This window comes from Eupeodes corollae, chromosome 1, assembly GCF_945859685.1.
Source record: "Eupeodes corollae chromosome 1, idEupCoro1.1, whole genome shotgun sequence".
NCBI classification, from domain to species: Eukaryota; Metazoa; Arthropoda; class Insecta; order Diptera; family Syrphidae; genus Eupeodes; species Eupeodes corollae.
In genome coordinates, this window is record NC_079147.1 from 201,977,955 (window position 1) to 202,001,443 (window position 23,489).

General features: G+C 32.2%; 1 protein-coding gene across 1 annotated transcript; it reads right to left on the reverse strand.

Annotated features, from left to right (window-relative positions):
* Window positions 1-2,051: 2,051 nt before the first annotated feature.
* Window positions 2,052-4,145, reverse strand: LOC129940857 (transcription factor glial cells missing). Its single transcript, XM_056049366.1, has 2 exons — window positions 3,642-4,145; window positions 2,052-3,528 (listed from the first exon to the last, which is right to left on the reverse strand). The coding sequence occupies exons 1-2, from the start codon at window positions 4,016-4,018 to the stop codon at window positions 2,367-2,369; spliced, it is 1,539 nt and encodes a 512-aa protein (XP_055905341.1). The 5' UTR covers window positions 4,019-4,145; the 3' UTR covers window positions 2,052-2,366.
* Window positions 4,146-23,489: the final 19,344 nt, after the last annotated feature.

Genomic DNA, 23,489 nt, shown 5'->3' on the forward strand with positions numbered 1-23,489 from the left:
TTTTAAAAGCTCTTCTTTGAAAATTGTGCTGGAGCATCAGCATTCCCTAGAATGGAAGTTATACTCAGGTTTTAGATGTACGTATATTATGTTTTGTGAACTATAGCCATATCAAAAGGAGAGACAATTTTCTTACATCGTCTCAGGAAATATAACAAAATATAAATAGAAGTAAACTTTATAGGGTTGCATCGGCCAGGATCATAGTTGATTGCCAATTTGTCGTTTTGAATGGTCTTTATATCTTTCTGTGCACACATAATAGAAAGAGCTATCATCAAAACGCATTATTAACCCTATTACGGCGAATCGAACGTTCGAAGTGAGATATTTTCATTAGCGAACTAACACATTGTACATGTAGTATCCGTGGTATCATCGTCATGGCCTATGCCATCTTAAGTCTTTTCACGGGTACTGCCTCTAGCGAGGAATTGTAAAATTCTCTAAGATTAACTCTTGTCATGAAAAAGTGCTTTCTCAAATTAGCCATTCGGATTCGGCATATAAACTGTAGGTCCCCTCCATTCCTGACAACATTACTCGCACAAAGGAATGGTTGAGAGTTGTAAGTCACTAGGCCCTAGTTCTCAACGGACTGTTGCGCCACTCAATTTAAAATTTGAACTAACACATTCGACATACCACGGTTGGCGAATTTAACAATTCGAGTTCGAAATTAAATGCTACCATAAAAAAAATAACAGGCAGTGATAAACGTCCACTCATGAAATTAAAAAAAAAAAAAAATATACAAAATAAACCAAAATGATAAGCAACATAAATTTGTTTTTTTTTTGTAGAACAGGAAAATTACGACTGCGCAAGAATATTCGAGACAACTCTAATTTCTTTGAACTCCCTAATCATCTGTAAGTAGAACAAATATTTTGTACTTACTGGAAGTTCTTTTAATTCTAATTAATTCCTTAAGTTTCAGATCATATTTTCGACTGAATAAGGAAGCGTTTGTATTCGTTTTAAACAAGTTGGAAGGCCAATTTAAAAATGCAAGCAAGGGATTAAGGAGGTTTTCCTGCTATACTAAAATTAGCGTCTGCCCTTAGATTTTTTGCTAGTTTAGTTGGAGTTATCAGCGCTGCGTACGATAAGACTTTGACTTAGGCCTGTCACAATCCTCGGTTTCCTTAGTATTAAAAGAAGTTTTGTGTTTGCAATTGCAGACAAATTATGTCCAACCTGGATCAGTCTCAACATGTCATCCGATGCGAAGCAAATCGCACAAAACTACTTTTTTTTAACGGCCAGGTTACCAGGAGTAATAAGATGGGTTAACGGAACCCATATAGGAATCATTGGTCCGGTTGAGTAGCTTTTGGTTTTTAGTGCAAGTTTTTAAGGCGTTGAAGAACCAAACTCTCCAACACCTCTCGCTACATTCGGGTTCGATTACATCAGTTCGACTAACTTTTCGTACTGATTTTTTTATAAAAGAAATGAAATATACATATGAACTTACATTGGTTTATTCTCCGACATTTCTTTTACATAAGCTTCGACCTTTTCTCACACAATATGAACGTTCAACAAATAATAACACGAATAACCTTTAAATCAAAGAACATTCGATAACGACAATAGTGTAAGATCAATATTCGAAAAATGTATGACATTTATGTCGAATCAACGGTTCTCAATTCGCCAAAGGTAATACAAATTTCTTACACTCACACGTTTATTCATTCCACTCGCCAATGGTAATAGAGGTAAATATGATAGTGTTGTAAGATATAATCATATTAAACAATATTTAAGAATAAAAAGTACGAAATATGTTTTTACAAACAATCAACGGAGTTCGTACTTCAGCTCTTTTGTTTTTGAAGTAGGTACCTATATATTTTTCGAGCACTCTATTCATTAGAGTGCAGTTACAATTAATAAGAAAAACAAAATAAACCGAATTATTTTTTAAATTTTAATGCGAGATTGAATTTTAATGAAATTTTAACAAAACATTATACAATATTAAAAATTACTATAATACTTATATCGAAACATAATAAAATACCACTAAAATACATACACATAAGTATAGATAATTAATAACTTAACTTAACACTTAGACTGGGATTTGTTTATTTTTCTTTTGTTTTATTTTATAATGTTTTGACAAGAAATCGGATGTTGATTCTATTAATTATTATGTTTTATTGGAATGTGACTAGAACAAATTTAATAATCCACCAAACATAAAAAACACCAACTTACAGGCACTGTACTTTAAGACTTACGTTTAAAACACAAATATTACGACCAAATAGAAAAATTCTTTTCTAATATAGAAACATACTTTGAAATAAAAAAAAAATAAATAAAATTATAAGAAAAATGAGATCCATGTTTTAAAACACTCCCGTTACTTCATCTGGCTGATGAGATTGGAACTGATGACTCTGATAGAGGTTAGTCGTGTCCATTTGAATGTTCCAAACATTGTCACGACCAGTGTTGCTGTAGAAAAAATCAGGACTTGAATGACCACTATTTGTCTGTTGGTATTGGGATTGGTGGGGTTGCTGCTTGACCTGATTACTGTTCTCGAAATAGGTCTGGTAGTTATCGGAATAGGCGGCTCCGGTGGAGGGTGAGATACTTTGATGTGAGAATGATCCATTTGGATCAACGAAGTTGGGGTTGGCAGTTGTTGTTGTATTATCATACACTGTGTTGTAGATATTTTCATCGAAGAACGAATTAAAAGTATCCAAAACGTTGTTGTTTGCTGAGAAGTTACTGCTATTCATCTGGCATAGCTGGCTGTTATTCATGTCAGTCAGAGCAGTTGGCAGGTAGTAATCATCTGAGCTACTCGCAGAGGAAGTTGAAGTTAGACTAGAGGTATCATCACAACTCTCATATAGCCATTTGGGATTTAACTGACTGCTCGCAATTTGGCTCTGATCCATGGATTGTGCCGATTGATAGAACATGTTATTTGAGCCTGCCGTTGCTGATGAATAGTAATTCTGACTCGGCCCAGAATTATGGTAATAATTAATTTCATTGATTGTGTCTTTTTGACTGTGGACATTGTGGTGCTGGTGGTACATGGGCGATTGTGCATTATAGTGTTCGTTCGTATTTGGCCATGAATAAACTGTCCCATCTGATGATGTATAGCTTGAAGATTCACTGATCAATGGGGTAACATTTGGCACAATTGAACTACACATACAACTTGAAACTGGACATTGACACTTTTTCTTAGACGAGAAATTAATGCTTGGGATTTTCGACGATGTACGTTTGGTTCCTCGGAGACTGCAGAGCTTATTATTTAAGGCAGCATCTCTAGCAAGCATCATTGCCAAGCTTCTTACCCGACGACCTCCACCTCCAAGTAGACGTCTAGCTTCACTGGATCCCTTTGCTTCGGGCCGAGGATGATCGTGTGTCCCTTTGGCTTGGAAAAATATAGCATTGCCGGCTTGACGCCAGAAGTGTGTCACTGGATATCCGCAATGGCCTCGGCATGATTGTATCTCAAGACGGCCTGTACAATTTCTAAAAAAAAAAAGATGATTAGTTTTACAATGTTAATGATATTTTTAGTAGCAAAACAACTTGAACTTATTTGGAAACAAATGTAAATGTTGGCATGTAACCAAAACACTTACCTATTAGGGCACTGTTTTCCTTGTTGCTTCCGCCGAGCCTTGTCACAAATAGCCGGTCTCAAATGAACACTATTTCCATTTGGTAGCTTACACTTTGCCGTACACAAAAGAACACCCAAGCAACTTTTTTTCAAAATATTAACATTATGATTGTTGGTATTTCGCATTGCCCATCCAGACGCGTGTTTCTTGGCATCTTCACTCGTCGACGAATACACTAAGCGACAATGTCCATTGGACCACTCGTTAAATTCATCAAATTCACTAACCGCTGGCACAATTGTATCATTAATATCCCAGTCTATGTTAATGCGTGACTTTGTTGGTGGCGGACTAGAGCCACCGTCAAGCACTGTAAACGAACTTATTACCACCATGTCTCCGAAATGTTCTGATTCTTTTATTTATTAAAAAAAACACTAAGAATTGTTTTTTTTTCCTTATTTTTATATCCAACTTTTTTAAAATCGGTTTAACAGAAGGTACAACGTCCGAACCCAACGACTGCGCAATGTAAACTGAATCCCACATCAGAAGTCACTTTCCTAAGTCCCTTCTCTCGTGATGTTATGGCGAAGCGAGTTTTATTAGCAACATTTTAGGGATGGTTATGGGTTTTGTATGATTTTTCAATGAAAAAGGTTTCTTGGTCTTTTTTAGTGTGTACTTGTACCTACTTTCATGGTTCATCGTGTAAGTGTTTTGTATACGTGTGTATCCGAAGAAGTTCACTTTATAGCCAGGGTTTTTAGCTCCGCCTTTCATAGTGAGGTTATCCGGAAATTTCGGATAGAAAATAAGTTTGTATCCGAAGCAGTAGAATACTGTTAGAATGTTAAGTAGCTTTGTATGTTTTTGTTTTTATGTATTTGCTTTTTCGATTTTCTATACCTACTTTTCATTCTATCCAACACTGTGTGACTACTTTTTGATTGGATGGATACATCCATCCACACAACACCTTTAGGCCACCTCGCCTCTGGGGGTAGTTTGCTGGATGCGAAGCAATGTTGTAATTGACTTAGGGGGGCTATAATGCAACCCGACCGAATGAAGGAACGAAAGAAAGAAATGCCCACCTGGATTTCTTTGGCACTTTGCAGAACAAACAAAATGAATGGCTTAGGTCTTTTGCGCCAGGTGGGAGTTGGTAGTTGGTAATTGGTATAGGAATTGGAAATTAGTAGCAGTTGTGTGTCAAAGGAATTTTAAATTCTTGTAAAATTTTGTGTTTTTCTGTGTAACAAGTAGATACAACCAACAGAGTAATGGTGGTGGGGTGGTGTGTTATGGTGCGAATCATGGTGGCGGTCGGTAGGTAGCATTGGCATCAGAAATACAAAAAGAGGTTGTAGGTAGGTACTTACATATATATCAAAGACAAAGCTGCTAACAACGACTTTGTCTCCGCGACAGTTGGTAGTCTTTTAGATAGCAGATGTTACGGTTTGAGCCTTTGTCTTTTGTATCTAGTAATAAAAACCTAATCCAGGTGGAAAACAATTTTCTGTTCATCTCTATATCTATCTGTTATAGTCTTGATTAAATATAAAGTTTGATTACTTTTCTTTGAAAATTATTCAAATAAACTTATGTTTGTATATTTTTATACATATGTACCTACATAATTTTTATTTTTCCTGAATTCATATTAAGAAGGTACATAAAAAAAAATATTTAGTTGCGTTTAGTTGTTATGTATTATTATTTTAAAAATGTTACAGCCGGAAAATGCTTTGTTTTTTGTAAAATTATATTTAGGAAAAAATCTAAGCTTTTAACAATCAATTTTAATATTTAGTATATGAAGTATTTTGATATCACATATCAACGTTGGTTTTATAAACTTGGTGTTAAATGGTTGGCATTTTATTTTATTCATTCCATGAACGTAAGATTTATAAAATTAAAGTTAGGCTACTAGATAAGGCATTTCATTAAATTAAACTTAAGTTTAATACAAATACTTAATGTATATATATAAAGTAGGAAACATTGACATAAAGCGACATTTAAGTACAATTGACAAGAATTAAGGAAAATACTAGGGAGATCATTTATAAAAATTAGGAAAAGAACGGGTCCTACATGGTTACCTTGGGGCACACCAGATGAAACCAAAACTGTTTTTTAGAGAACTTCTTCAATGCAAACAAATTGAATCCGACCTTTTAGACAGGATTCTAACCATTTCAAAAACTTAGAATTAAAACCAAAGTTTTATAATTTCTCTATTCAAATAGAGTGATGCTTTTCAAAAATTGAAATTGCTAAACATGGAAAGAGTGGTCGTTGTTGATCTTCCCGCAGCGAAATCATGTTATGTCGGTGGAATATTTTCCATAACTAAAAATGTCAGTTTTTCATATGTACATCGACTTCTCAAAGAGTTTTAGTACACATGACAATTTACAATTCGGACGGTAGTTGAATTTTTTCTGTTTAACCCTTATTTGTGAATAGGGTTTAATGATTTCTTCCATATTGGAAGAAATTTGCCATTTTTGAGAGAGCTAAAGCCGTTCAACAAGAGAAGCAGCACATTTTTTAAGATTATTTGGTGAAATTTTGGACCTAGTCTATATTGTCGTCATTTAAACTCAATATAGAGAGAAAAATTCTTGGGGTGATTTTTTGTCCCTTATGCATATATGGAGAATTGAGGAGAAGATTAAACGACGAACTGTACGGGCTGTACAGCGACACTGACCTAGTTAGCAGAATTAAAGTCCAATAGCTAAGTCATGTAGAGCGAATGGACATCAACGCTCCAGCCCGGAAGGTCTTCGAATCTGAGATGGGTGAAGACCTAAACCAACTTTGCGTGCGACACTGGAACCAGCTAGCTAGGGACCGAGCTAGCTGGGGACGCATGTTGGTTGAGGCCCAGGTCCGCCGCCGGACTCAAGCCCCACCTTACTAAGTAAGTAAGTAAGATTTAACATAGCGTGCAAAGGAATCAAAAATACTTGATAGATCTGAAAATGTTAAACCAAGGTAGTTCATTCAGCTGGAAATGCGAACAGAATTTCGTTTGCTTTTGACGTAGGACCAAAAGGACTTACTTTTTTTTAAATTTAGATTTAAATAATAAAATATTATTTCTAAATACAAATTGTTAAGAACATCGAAATCTTGGTAGAAATGAATGTAAATATTTTTTAGTTTGAGCGATAAACAAGCATTTTGGTGCCTCCTATACACTTTTAGGACATTTTTAACCAAATAAGATTATCGTAAGTGATTTATTATTAAGTGTTCTTATTATTTTCTGCAGTCAAGGTATGCTTTTTTAGTTTGTCATTAAATGGTTTGGCAACGTATTAAGAGGCAGAATAATATAGCCTTTTTTATATTATGTTAGCTTTATTCAAGTGCAAGAAAATTGAATAACTTCAAAGTAAGAACTAACTTTGAATATTAGTTTGATTTAACAAAGAAAACTTTCAGAATAAAATATAATAAAAAAACATTATTTCCTAATGGCTATCACTGACGAAGAGAATAAATCCCTACCTCCGAAGCATCGAAATTGAAAGTAAACAGTCGAAGAAAATATTATTTAACAATACTTTTTACAAATTACCCCTATTTTAAAAATTCACAAAATCCTACTAACTCAAAAACCTGCACTTAGATATTTCTTATATCTTCATCTAATCTTTGAAGAAAATATCCTTAACAAAGTGTTAAAGAGCAATTGCACTATCATTATACGAAAACGAAGAAAACCCATTAATTGTGTGTATACGTAACTCTTTTAAAGCCATGTGTGTGTTGCTTTATAGATTTCTTCATATATTTAATTAAAATCAAACATTTCAATCTAAAAGATCAAAACTAAGGATAACGTCGACTGAGGTGTTTAAAAATGAGTACCCTTGACAAGGACAAACAAAAAACGGTACCGTATAATTTAGATTATTTATGTAAGGACTTGCCTAAATTTGTTCATATCTTAAAGATTTTTTTACTTCTATTATAACTTATAAGACGTAGAAATTAGATAAGAAAATAAGATTGAAATAAAGAAACGAGTTCCGTTACGGAAAAACATCACTCATACGATCATATTTAAGGAAGCTGGCTGTGAATTTTGCAAACAGGAACAATAGAGATCCTTGAAAGGACACTCACACTATTATTGTTATCCTTTTTTTTGAGGTGATTTTGTCGACACCTTTGACAAAGGATTTATAAAAACAACTTCATATTATTCTCGCGTATAAACCTTTTCTCACAATCAAAAAAAAACAAGAAAAAAAGGACTTTTGTTCGAGATGGGATACGGCAAAACGATCATAATGCAATGTTTGATTTTCTTTAAGATACTTATCAGTCAAATGTATACAAGTCCGTGATCCTTTGAATACCTCTCCATCGTGCGTCATCGTCACATCGCAACCCCTTAATTTGTTTTCCATTGTTTGGTGGTAGTGTAAAGTGCGGCCACAGCCACCTATTGTATGGGAAAATAACGCTCAATTACCGCATCATGCAAGGTAATGCATAGTATAGAAAAGATTATTTCAATACAAAAATTAAGGTCCTGCTTTTGATGTGACGAGTGGAAATTTTAAATGACAATGCTAATGAATGCATTAGACCTACATAATGTTTAAAAGTCATTTCTAGGTTGACACTTATGACATCGTAAATTGACTACGAGGAGGATACGGAACAATAACAGTTATAGATATATACAAAAGCTATTTCTATGGAAATAAGTATAAACACTGTATTGAAATTTGAATGCCCGATGATCGTAAAAATTTAATTGAATTAGAATTTGTGATCATAAATTTAAAACAAACAATCAGGAAAATTTAGTTTGAATCTTTTGATTGAGAGAGTTGTAAAATTTTATTTGTAACATTTCATGCGAATATGCGTTAGATGAAGTTATTTATTGGTAATTAACTAGACAATATGCTCCACCCTCTTTTCAAGAAAATTTTGTGGTAGAGCTTGATAACGGTGTTAACTTTTAAGTGAAAGTACTGGAATTTAAAAAATTAAATCATTTTATTAAATGTCATTTTAAAAAGTTAACTACCTACTCAAACATTGTAATCCTTTGTTTCTGATTTTTGCGAATAATTGATTTTTGGCCAAATGTCTTAAGTGAAAAAATCAAAAATGTACTAAAAATCAACAGCTAATTGTTATATAGATGATATAGTTCATATATTCCTATAACATAAAAATTCAAAATTTAAAGTCAATCGGTTGAAAATTGTCTGCGTTTTGAGTCCGGCCAATTAAAAAAATGTGGTATTGAAATAAAAGCTCTTAAGTAGTGGTTAATTAATTAAGTAGGTACCCACTTTGTGATTTTATTTTTAAAGATACTAAGATGCTAATAACGTTTAAAATTAGGAAAATCGTCTTTTGACTTTGGATTTTGTAATAAAATATATAGTGTACTACTGCATCGCACGAACTTGCTCATGTATCTAAAGACTTTCTTAACAAATAGAACACATGTTTCTAAATTTAAAAATGTATCAATAAAACTGATTTGTCTTTCAAAAATTCAAATGCCATTTAATTCATCAATTTAACTTTTTTCGAAAATCGTTAGAGCCGTTTTTTTCAATTAATTTTGTATATACAGATTTTATCAATATTATTTTTAGTATGCAGTTTTTCTGAATTTATCAATATACGTTTTACATTCAATTTTCGTTAAAAAAGTATTAACAAAAAAAAATATATTTTTAATTGAGTTAAAAAATCAAAATGTAGCTATATGTCGACATCGATGGTAGATTAGTCTAAAAAAGTGGGTCCCCATACAAACTTTTTAGTAATAAATCCAAAATTCGAATTTTCATCTGGATGTTTATTCTTATCAACATAAGCACAAATTAATTTCTCCACAAATAAAAATGTATAATGCTAAAAGGTCTTGTGATTTCGATGAAAACTAAGCCTACGACTTGTAATTCGGGTTAGGTTTTTAATCGAGAACCGAACTCTTATACCTTTTCAAACCTATACCCAAACGATATTCTTAGATCTTTAAAATTATTTCAGAGGTAATATTTATTTTTTTTTCGTAAAATATTCGAAGTGAAAAATATTTGTTCTCTTAATTTTATTTTAGATTTATAAAAAAGACTGACAGTTGAATTTTTGTGAAGGTACAGGAATTGTGTGTGACGTCACAATGTCTATTATAAATGACTAGATTCTATGGACCTCGAAACGTCGAGACCGTTGTCAAACCAATTGCAGTAGCTTTTAATAGGAAGTTTCTTTTTTTAGAAAATGCTTAAGATATTTAGTAAAACAGAGTATTAGACATCTCATAATAGTTGTCTTAATCTCAATTTGTATTTTTCAAAAACATCCGTTGTTTATATATTTTTTTTCTATTGAAAGCCCCTACAATCTTCTTAAGCAGTTTAGCATGATTTGGTGTTTTATTAATTGGGATAATATGTGTCCATCTCAAAACCGTGAATATTTGAATTCAGAAAATGAGAAAAGACAACAAGTTAAAATTGAAAAAATGGGAGAAACTTTTTTCGTATTATTCTAGCGTACCACTTTCACTCTTTCTTTGTTTATTTAAAAAAAAAAGCGAAAACCAAAACTTTTCACCAAAATTTGGGACCACCAGAAGCAATGGTTTTAAACCAGTCTTATGCATATGATCGTAATATATTTGTTCAAAAAAAGACATTTCAGCTTTCTTGGCTTTATTTTCTTTGGTCCTTTTCGAAGTCCTTTACTTAGTGGTTTTAAGGTTTCTTCAGTTCTCCTTCAGTAAGTGAAGCCGCAAAATTTCAACAATTTCAATGTCAAACGCATAGGTACAAACCCCACTGATGATAAAAGGTCTTAACAATACAACTCAGGATAGCGGTATATGTATCCCACAATGTCAAAAGTTTAAACGGATATAGCACCCGAATTCCGTAAATAAGACCGCAATATACACAGTTTTGTACAGTCAAAATCTTGATATAAGAAAAAAGGTACATAAGTCCTGATGCTTCATCTTTACATAAACTCGTATAAACCTACAAAACCTACACCTAACCTAACTCAACAGAAAGAAAGTTTGATTTGGTGCGTGCGTGGTGTATGTCAATGATTCTAAATGAAAATTGACATTTCGCACAAAAGGTAAACCCACCATATTAATAGAGAAATATATAGACATAGACAATACTCTTGAGATTGATGTTTTGAACCCTTTAACACCAAATGTCTATGATCCCATTAAGGGCTGGAGTTTTTCTTTCATTTTATTTGAAAAGCAGATTGCAGCAGCTCACTTCAACGGGGGTTTATTGTGTTCCACACATCAGAGAATAATGTACAAAGATGTTTTGTTGTCTATTAACAACAATTCAACAGTCCTTCATATGACAAGCAACAAACGTGTGCTCGTGCCCGTGCTGTTCCTGCTCCTATTTAATCGCATATTCTCTGCCAGATAGCCTTTTTTGATTGTTTGGATTCTTTTATATTTTTTGATATCGGGAAGAAGTGTAATTCGAACTCTCTTAAATCGATTCTCAAATATTAGTTTTGATGTAGTTTTTGATGGAACAAAACACGTTGCACAATTATTTGTTTCTTTATATTCAATCAAGGGTTACTTTGATTTAAATGTATTTTGTGTTTGTTCATCATTTTCATCGCCATTATCATCAAGAACATTGTTATATTAGGGAATTCAATAGGACACTCGTGTTTCAATGATGATATCCTTGGGATACATCTGTCCGATGCAAAAATATGTATATTCGTTTGGAATTAGGATTACAATTTAATATAATTTTTGAAATTATGAATTAATTTTGGTACTTCATTTAAATTCAATTTATGACACAATAAGAGTCACATATATGCCCGTTGCACATTATTGCAAGCATTAAAGGTGTTGCAATTTAGTTTTTTGAATTAAAAGATTTTCAAACTTGTCAATTGTTTTATTTAAACATGATAATTGATGTTCTCCAACTGTCGAAGTCTAAACAATTTGAGTTCCTGGTGTTGACGAATTTATTTGAAAAAACTGTGTGTTTATTAAATAGGAAATAAAATTACCGTAACTATTTATTTAGTATAGCAGATACTATTTAATACAGATAATCGTTATCTTTAGCCATGCTACTCGAAAGTGAAATGTCCTACAACGCTTTGTCTTTCTTTAACATTACAATGTTTAAGAATTGAAAACAAATGATCACCGATCCTAGAAGCCAAAGCTTCTATTTTTAATATTGCTCAAACTGTGTCTTTGATATATTATGGTTTTAAAACACCTTCAAATGCACGTGTGTTAAAGATAAACAAATTAACTTGTTCAACAGATTGAAAGTGACATAACATAAACAAACAAATCGTACCATAATTTTGAAAAACATAATAATAATATTTCTTTGTTCTTGTTTCTCATTCATAAACAAAAAAGGTAGAACTTCTATAAAGTTTCGTTAAAGTTTTTTTTTTCGATGTATTAATATAATTTAATGTGGATTTTTTTTCTTTTATAACATAAAACCAGTTATCAAAGTGAGTATGTGTCATATGATCACTCTGTTCTTAAATGCACTTTCTAGGCAAGACTAGAGTTCAGTAGAATTTCCCTTTTATTAAGTATATTACAAATGTACGTTCACATACATATAGCTACTTTGTTTCAATTATTATAGAAATATTTAATGTTCAAAGTCATGGTCTTTTGCTTGGCCCTCAATTGTGGTAGATCTATAAGTATAATTCTATACTCTTCAATTAAACAAAATGAACTGAGAACCAAAAAGTGAATCCCTCAATTGTACACATGCTGCCCTAAAATTTACTTATTCCTCCGACAAAGCAGCGCAGACACCACGCCGCACCATGGTGCTTATGGTGAACAGTGCATCTAAAAGATTTAATTTTGATTCATAATAGGCCATGTTTTTATGTGTTTGAAAAATTGTGCCTATACGTTAATCATAAAACTTAAACAACGAACGACCACGAAACTCGACGATATTTTCGAGGGTGTTGCGTTTCCTTTCAAATCGATCTCAAACACATTCAAATACAAGTTAATGCACATACAATATAGATGATGTATTTGAAGTATTTCATCATCAATTAATATCAATTAAGGACTTTAAGTCTATATAAATTCCTTTAACTTTCATACCAATATCTATGTATTACAACAACTAGATTTTTTTTCCCTAAGTTCCAAATAACTGTTTGAACAAGTCATACATTTTGAAAATATTAATTTAGAACATAAAATATCAGTTTTAATTTATATACAAGAATCCGACGAGAAAATGAATGAAAATGATATTAAAAGACTTTGAAAAAGAATGTGCCAATTGTGTTAACAGGCCATATTTTATTGAAAGGTATTTGTCTATTATTAGCCCATTGCCAAGCAGTATTATAGTATTGACTAGGCTGACCAGGCGTCATCTTTATGGAGGACTTGTCCTCTTTTTGACCTAAACAACTTTTGACCGGTGAGTTTTTTTTTAAAGCGATTCGTCCTCTTTTTCGGTTTTCTCTCAGTTTTTTGATTTATATTTAATTTACGTGCGAAGAAAAAGTTAAAGAAATTAAAAAAAAAATTGTCGCTAATAATGGAAATGGAAATGAACTTGAATAACTTGGCAATTTAAAAACGTTTTTGGAACAATAAATACAAAATATAAATTTTATAAACGCACCTATTCATGAGAAATTTGTTAATTATTCTGAAAAAATGTGCAATCTTGAATTATAATATAGTAAACTTTTGATGATAGCCCAGTTTGTTTTCGCGATTCCTGCTCATAATGCTAATGTTGAGAGCATATTTTCATTAATAAACAGTCAATAACAGTCAATGGACTGAGAAACGCAATAGATTTAAAACAGAAAATGTCAAAGCAATTCTATTTTGTAAACATAATTTTAAAAATATGTCATTTCAAAGTCCTTAAACTTTAAATAAAATAAGGTCTAATGACTATTACAACCAACATTGAAGTTAAAAATCATAAGAAAAAAAACATTACGAAATGTTTTTCTTTAACTATTTTTATTTCCATGAAAATACGGTGCTAATAAAACCTGATTAATATTCTTATATGTTTATATCGATACCTTTATTATTTTCATGCTAAATAAGCCTATATATAATGATTTTTTTAGTAACTGTTACTTTTTTGTAAGAATTCAATTTTTTTGTTTTGGTTTATTCAAACAAATTATTGGTAAGCGTCCTCTTTTCCTTGACTATACATGTGGTCACCCTAGTATTGACTGATAGAAGATGTAAGATCTGGAAACAGTCTAAGTTTAAAATTACATGTTCGAAAATGTCTCTCCTTCATTTCATACACGTTGAGGATGGAGGAGAGGTTTTTAACAACCATTCTTGGATTTTATTATAATTAGAAGTTTAATAACGAAGCATAATTTAGATGCACTTCAAGGAGCTAATCCGCAAAGATATGAAGTTTTCTGGTGATCTTCTAGTTTGAGTTCTTCTTAACTTTAATATCTCTAAGCCCTGAATAAGTTGACGATGTAGCCACCTACCTTATATAGCTTAATAAACATATTTTATTTTTATCAGTTATCAATTATAAAAGTACCTATATGTAATGTATACCACCTTTTTAGGATAGATATATGTCAATCCAAAGATCAAAGATTATTCAAATGACCACCATAATTTATTTGAAGTAATTTAAAATTTTTTTGTCTGTGAACAATTCATTTCAAACTATTATGCAAAATTAAGACCTCAAAAAGATGATAATCTGGGAATATGTAAATCGTATAAGTTACAATTTTGTATATTTCGCAAAAGGTATACAAAGAAATCGATCTTAATGATCCAATCAATCAAAACGATACTATTGTTACATTTGTTACACATCAAAATGTTTTAAAAGAAAATAAGAAAATCCTTAAGACCCATAAAGTCCTTAAAGATCCTTTTCTTTAATTTGCATATTGCGATCACGCCAAATGTATAGGTTTACATAATACTTCAGATAATAAAGCCACTACACAAATACACACACATATGTGAAATTTTGTTATGAAAAGGAACTCAATCCATCAAGGACCTACCCGAAGCAACTCTTATATGAATGCATAATCTTATACCTTTCTTCTTTCAAAACTAAGCAGCATCTGTATTATATGACCTACGACGATGACGATCCACATCCACAGAGAAGGTACAATCGCCCGAAGGATCACTTGATACTCTTATTTTTGGTCACAAAAGAAAGGTGAACATGAACATAATACGATGAAGAAATGGAATACACATTTTCGCAACAATAGTTTCAATCTGATGGAAATTGAATAAATGTTACAAAATGCTCTCGAAAACCATGAAGTCGCGGTTTAGTGAGAATGCATATCATAAAATGAGTTTTTTGCAACTCGTCGATAAATCAGCCAAGGGGAATTCGAATTCGAAACCGAATGTGAATCCAAATCCAACCCCAAACCCGAGGAATGGGAATTTTCCAACAAGGAAACCTCAAACTTAACTGGCTTTTAATTTAAAACAATTGTGTGTGCCTTGCCTATTGATGCTGCTGATGTCTGTCCTATCCTCGGCTTGATGGTAGCTCGCGATATCGTCATCTTGTTCTTCTTCGTCTTTTGTAACCAGCCAAGCGATGCGTGAGAAAACTTATGGTGTGTTTCATAATTCGAAATGATCCGCAATATTTCTGCATGCCTCTTGATTGGGGGTTGAATCTCCGGGAATCCCACTTCAGATTCCATAAACGTACATATGTATGTACATATGTATGTATGGAAGTATAAATTGGCAAAGGAATAACGTTTATCAAGAGGGCACTCATATTTTTGTTACAAACGTTGAGTATACGTTGTGTAAGAACAATGCTTTGAAGAGAGGGTCGATCTGGTGACAAGGCAAGGACGACAAGTAGCATATTGTGGCAAGTATAATTCAGTCGTTCAATGACAAAATAGAACTTAAAGTTTGAGAACATATTTTTGTTGTCAAGTTCTGTCAAATGAAAGGGAAACTCTGAATGAAGCAGACACATGTCTACTCGGCTAACGGTTATGTTGTAAAATATTGTAGCTAAAGCATATTTTTTCTATATTTTATTTAATATACATTTTTGAGTTGATGATAATGATGATTTAGCTAAAGAAGCTTCAAATCGGTTAGACACCCTTTCCTTGGTTTAAAACTAGGAAAATTTGAAATCATGTCTAGGGTGTTCATCGCGTCGCGTCTGTGCCCTTGATTGTCTACTTCAATCTATAAAGTTGTACTGGCTGAATAAAATAAATGTATATGAGATTTAAGTATCGAAGTAATTGCAATTTGAAGTAGCTACTCACTGTGTTTTAAAAAGTGAAGGCTGTGCTGCTTGATATTAAAATAAATACATTACGGTGGGTGGTTTTGATTAAAAGAATTTTATTTTCATTAGAATCTATTTTAGCTTATCAGATACGCTCCGTTATAATTTTCATCTTTAACAATACATTTTTGGATTCGGTTAAGTTTTTATTAAAAAATGTTATTCTGAAGTATTGCTTCTTTAGCCCCTTGTATTACAATAAAAAGGAAATTAATGCTTAACAAACAAAATATACAAATTTAATTCCTTATACTTAGTTTATCGAAGAAATAACTAAGCTTTGAGAACGGAAGTATAATTCACAAAACTCATGTAGTTTATATTATCTAAGAAATTTGATAAGCTCGAGAATCCAGAAACTGGTTTTGGATGCAAAAGTTAACCTTTTTGAAATGAGCACTCCGATACGATTTCTTTTAATATCTTCCAGAAAATGTTTTTAATTATTTGACTTGACAAGAGTGCTTTTATTTACCTTTTAATCATTGAAATAGCTTTGTTTCCAAAGTAACACCAACATCTTATCAAAATAAAGCGATGTTTTTCGTTTTTTTTCTTATTTTTAATGCTTAGAATCCTGAAAAAAGAGGTGTGGAAACTTTATTTTTGATCATTTTAACCCCTACACAATTTGATAGATTTTTTCCCAATATAATCAGAGTTCCATTTGCGTAACATATCAAGAATGTTATTTCATTATTTGATAAAAAGGATATTTAATTAGAATTAAGAGCCAAACAGTGGTTTTCTATTATTAAGAAAGAAATATAAAAATCATTCACATATTTTTGACTTGTTTTACAAGAACTGATACCAACGAACTGCTGGACCATTTTCAATAAATTATTTTGATTATAAATCTGCAATGAAGAAATAAGTTCATAAATCTAGTAAATACAAAAAAAACTCAGTTCCTTTTATCATTGTCTTTTTTTCTGATTATATTCTCTTTATTAATAAATATATCTTAAAAAGATTGGCTGAAAATCCTTAAATTAATTTCTGGATAGAAATATACAGTCTTGGGCAAAACTAAAGAAACTTGATTTGTTGTTCTTTATTTGGTGTGTACATTTTTACGTTGAAAGGTGTTTTCAAATTATTCTTTCTTTTTTTAAGAGGATACTTCAGCAAAGCTCAGACATGTAATGGTTAAAATTTGGTTTCATGTTGATTAAGTATTAAATGGATAGAGTATTCTTCTGCATTGAACAAAGTAAAGAATTGTTAAACATTCTATATTAAAACTTTAATCAATGAAAATTGCGATGCCTATAGGATATGTAAAGAGTATTGATGTGTAACACCGATTATTTTCACAATATGATTTTTGTTTTAAAGCTGCTTAAGAAATGGCTAGACAAAATATTTTTGTATTTTATTGTATAGGTATAAATAAATTTTTATTTTTATTATGAATAAATTAATTATAATTCTAAAGAATGTCATTATTCTACGTCCTGATTTAACAGTTTTCAATCCTACCAATTAAATTTTGGAGTTATAATGCAGGTTAACATTAGCATTTGTTCCGAAATTTCGCTAAGCAAATTAGAAATTTTTGTTTGAATATTTTCATTTTTTAATCAAGTTTTTCGTATCAGTGGTCAACGACAGAAAAATAAATTGTTAATGTGTTCGGATATTTAAAATCAATTAGGTCTTTTATATGGTTGAAAGTTATATCCCTGAAAATGTTTACTCACAAAAAAACTTCAAAGTTTATTAAGCCTTCCTGAAATGTTATGAAATTAATTAAATTTATTCATTTGTTTAAATATTTTAATATTAATTATTTAACCAAATAATCACATCTGAAATACCTGAATAAACTGATTGGCCCAGGATCCAGCTTTGTAGACTACCATCAATCCAAGTAATTTGTATTTAAATAATCTAATAAAAGCTTTGTGGTTGTTGATCGGCCAAGTTGGAATGTAGAAGTAAAGTATAACTTATTTGAAAGGAAAACTGTTAAACTGATTATCTAAATTGCGTATGAAGCTTAAATTTTGTCATAGAACTTGAAGTTAATAGTTGTCTTCATCAAGCCAATGTCTATTCTACATTGAATTAACTTTTGAGTTTGTGGCCATTAATGAAATAAATCTAAGTTTCACCTGGCTGTTAATAAAGTCTGATAACCTGGTTTTCACAGGCTTAGATATAGGTTTTATAATTTTCAACCGCATTATTTCAACAACCGCTGCGCTGCTTTCATGCTGAGCGAAAGTGTATATATCAATATTATTTCTCATCCAGCCGCCACTGATATTGCGTTATCAACTTTGGTCGATCAGAAAACCAGAACATAATCAATGAATCAATGATATCGACTTAATTAGGACGAAGTAAAAAGGAAACTTTAACGGATTTACTTCACGCAATTAAAACCACAACCCTCCATGTTTTTCCAAGGAAGAACAATTTAACAGAGAAAAAAATAATAAAATGTATAAGAGTTCACACAACCAGTGTGCCATTGTTCTTATCCGAGTTAGGGGATGTTTTGTATATTTGTTTCGTCCTTTGATATTGTTGCTGTTAAGATCAAAAAAAGAGATAAGTACACACAATTCTCACATTGAGTTTTGTGTCAAACAATGGTAGTTTAGGATCAAGGACTCCGGTGTGTTATCCCATAAAATGATGTTGACGACAAAATACTAAAGAGAATGATGTGAACATAGGTAAATTGCAATGACTTAAAACTACCCAACTACTCAACAAAACAAAAAAGAAAACATAACCTCTTATCTCTACAACAAGACCATTGTCCTGTGGTGAGGAAAGAACTGATTCAAAGGTTTGATAATACAAAAATAACACATTCATATAAAAATGTCCGTTTTTCAACTTACAAAATGTATTAATTTATTTTCTATTTTGCAAGGATTATTTAAATCTTCAGTCCTTTTAACCGGATTAGGGATTTAAAATTTGCCACTATCACATTCAATTATAGAAAATTATTCACAACAAACAAACAGAGATTAGCGCGCATCATAAAATATAAATTTTTCAAAACACTCTGAAAAATATGAAATGAAAAAATGACATTGAATACAAAATTCTGTATATATGTATGTATATACATAAATTCTATTCTTGGTATGACTCAAATAATTCAAGTTCAACGTCATTCATTGACCCGCATTGCGTATTAAGAGCGATTTAAACAGTTTTTATTTTTTTCAAGTACGTACATATATAATGTTTTTCTCAAACAGTATACATGACCGGATAAATTTGATGATATGAACTGTACATGTATGTGTATATAATGCAAATATCCTTCAAAATAAGTACGATACGAGCAGGAAGAATTTCGGGGGCGATATATATAATACAACAAAAAAGAATCTGTTGCGCGTCCTGACGAGTCGAGCACCCGCAGAATATAGTGTGGGAATTCATATAAATTGATTTTATTTCCCATCAATTTTAATTAAACTATACACAAGATCAACTTAATTTATAAATTATTATATTGTATAAATATACATATATATATTACATAGAGGGTTTTTATATATGTACATATAAAAAGGGTGATCTTGATCTTTACGGAATGTCTTTTCATTTATCTTGAACTTCAAACTTTTTGATTCACACCTAAGATATTGTACAGCCAATATTTCACGAAGCATATACAAAAATACACCATCTTTGGTCAAAAAGATCTTATCCGAGTTTTTCAATGTTTGATATTTTAACTTCATCCGATGTTTCCGCGATTGTTCAATTTTATAAATTTTTGTTAATCATAAATAAATTTAGTAGTAGTAGATTGTAGAGAACTAGGGAACTATTTCACCAAACACTTTGCACGAAAGTGCAAAGTATTTCCAAAAAAAAATTAAAAGTGAAAAGATTTTTGGTAAATGTGTTTTTGCAAGTGACTTAAACACATATTTTTTTTTGGCTTTAGAATTGTTGTTTATTTCAAAAATTCTCATTTGTCGTAAAATCATTTCTGATATCGAAGTTAATTTTTAGTCTCACTACTTTTTAGTCACAATTTAAACTTCTTAATTTTGATATATTTAAATATATACATTTTTAATTGTTTTCGACAACTTATCCAAAGAAACTCTTATTTGCAAATTAAAATTTGTCTTTATTGAAAAACATTTCAAAATTTGAAATATATTTTAATTGTATTGTTTGGTAAAACAAAAAGAAAAAAAAACTTTTAATTTTTCAGAAAAGACATTTGCTTTTAGCAAATTTGAGTTTGGTGAAACTGATTTTGCCAATAAAATGGCAAAGTTGAAAAGTGAAAAGTGTTTGGTGAATAAGGCCCAGGGCTTAGTGACTGATAACTCTAAAACATTCTCCTGTTCTGGTAATGTCAGGAATGCAAGGGTTCTACTGCTATTACTAAGCTAAAAAGTAACTAACAAACATAACTTTTACTTTATTTTAAAACTTTTCTTTAGTAGAAAATAAGTTTTTTTCTTTTATTGATAGAAAACTTTCTGAATTTAGTCCTTTCATTAAATTAAAATATTCATTGAGACTGAAAGAATTTGTTTACATATGTTTTTTATTCGAGTAAGAATTAACCGTTATGTTTTCGATGATGAATTAGATGAAAACTGCTTTCTCCGAAAATTTTAAAATATTTACTTACTCGTATGTATGTATGAATATCACTTTTGTTGGTTAATTTGAATGAAAATGGATAATTTGTTAATTATTAATTCAATGCTTACTTGTGATATGAGGCTTGCTTTAATTATTTGCAATGGTAAAACTGATGTTCACAAAACCTTTGATCTTCGGATTTTAAAGACAATGTTAAGCCTAACCTGCCATTATATTTAATTAAAAAAAGGCCTTAAATTTAAATTCCAAAAAATTGAATTGTTAGAAAAAGTTGCTCGAAAAGAAACTGACATTTAAAGAGAGAAGACCGAATGGAATAAATAGAAGTTGATGTAGTGTGAAGAGTCCAATGTTAATTTATTTGGTGCTTATGGTGATAAACTGATTGTAAAAAGACCTAAACATAACACCTGACACAATACACTTCTCAAACTGGGATGAAATTGAAAATTGGCAAAAGTTGATGTTCCTGATGTCTGGTCAATAAATGAAAGCATTGACTTCAAAATTATTTAATTCTGTGCTAAATTTTGTTTTGATATAAGATAATGATCTTCGAAAATTCCAATACGTATGTTTGTATCTAAAAAAAAAATTAAAAAACTTTGCTAAAATTGGTAAAAATTGATTTTTGACTGAAAATCTCAGGAATAAAACAGATATTTCAATCGAAAGTATTTTATAATATGATGTTCCAGTGGTAGACATGTACACTTTAGAGGACACAAGCGTCCACAAGTTTTTCTCAAAACCCACCTCTGTCTATCAACTCCTACTCTCACCTCCCTGTGGTGAACATCGGGTGCCTAGTACCTCAACTGTCGATTGGGTTCCAAACCCAGTGGAAACTTGTTGGGGGCAGCAAACGAAAATGGGGGTGGGTGTTTCTACTAAGGCACCTCTCCTTGTCCAGATGGCAACGGAGGAATTCCCGAGATGGAATCAACGGTGGCGTCTACAGTTCCAGTAAGGTTGAACTACTTATAGTGAACACCTTATAGGGCTTCTTCGACATATTCGGAGCCCCAGGCCTATAAGGAGCGGTGTTATCCGGCTCACCATCCTTGGAGTTATACTTAGGATCTGGCTTTCCAGGTTGGGGTGTTGTGCCGCCTGAGTGACTTCCTGGCCACGAAAACCAACAGCTTATTTGAATGCGGCTTTGTCATTGCAGCCAGAATAAGGCAAGAAGTCTTTAGCTATAGGTGCATCAATAAGCGCCTCATGACCATAAGCATCAAGGCTAAATTCAGGAAAATTAGCCTTATATGCGCCCACACAAGAGAAAGATGACAACACCAAAGATATGTTCTTCGAACTCTTAGACAAAACATATGATCAGTGTCCTAGCTATGATATTAAAATTGTCCTGGGCGATTTTAATGCCAAGCTAGGAAGAGAAGACATCTTTGGTGGAATTAACGGGAAAACGTCATGGTAGCCAGTACGCTATTTCCATACCTCAAAATCCACAAAGGAACTTCTCTAGATCAACATAGCGTCAACCAGATTGACCATATTCCGATCGACGCCAGATACGCTTCTAGCATCATGGATGTCTGAACTTTCCGGGGAGCTAACATCGACTCAGACCACTACCTCTTTGTAAGTAGCACTTCGGGTTTCCAGACCCAAGGGGAAACAGGGAGGTGCTGGGAGGAGGTACAACGTCTAACGGCTACAATCGCAAGAGATCGCCAAATCCTTTTCTGACCGAGCTTCAAGTAACCTCTCTCGAAGTTCTCTGACGCCAACACAATGTATCGAAAACAATTGGCAACATTGCCAAGATGCAATCAGGGAAGCCGCCTCTGATGTGCTGGGTTTCAAGCAGCCACCAACAAGGAACCCCAGCCAAACAACAGGATCCCAAAGCAGGACGAGAGCTGCTCATGAGCTCTCTGAGCAGATGAGGCGAGAGGAACTCCGACTTCTCAGAAGGAAAAAGAGAGGGCATGAGAAGCGTGCGGTCGAAGATGTTGAGAGGTTTAAAGCAGGAATGAAGTTCGAAACTTTTATGAACAGGTAAAACAAAATTCACAGGATGCTAAACCTAGAACCGAAGGCTGCAAAGACGAAAGTGGAAACATCATAGTGGAACCGCAGTCAATGCTGAGGATAAGGAAGGACCACTTCTGCAGACTGTATAACGTTGACGACGAATCGAATTCCGCTGTCAGACAGGATTCATTCAACATAGAATGAAATTGTCAGTGAACTTTCGTTGGGGAAGGTCCCCTCTTAGTTGTGCGTCCGTTGCCCATGCGCGTCTTGTTTGAGTCTTGTGCCTAATCGTGATATTTGTTTAATTGTTTCCCTAAATTTCAAATGTTAACAAAAAAAAACAAATAATCATTAACAAAACGAAATATAAAAAAATAGCAAACAAAATATTAAGTGATGAAAAAAAAAGTACAAAAATAAAAAAACAATAAACCACGCCACACCGAAAAACAAAAACAATAAACAACTAACAAAAAATAATACATCATGTTAAGCCAACTCAACATAGCACAGTGAGTACCATCCTTCACTCTCCCCTCTCTCGTACAGCCGCATGGCTTAGCATGTGTTTTAAATTGCATTGTGTTTAATAACTAATGCAATTGATACACAGACTACGTCATCGTTGATAACAGATTGTTGACAACAAAAATTTTACTGTTTTGAATTAACAGGGCCGGATTCGATTCTTGTCACTACTAAGGCATAACACTAGTAGTGGCGTGTATCGAATAGCATTCTGTGGTTCAGCTCAGTAATATTTTTCTTATAGTCTTCGTCTGTTTTGGTTTTTTTGTTTCTTTTATTTGCAATGGTTGGAAATTTCAGGGTAGATTATTGTAATACTCGTGGC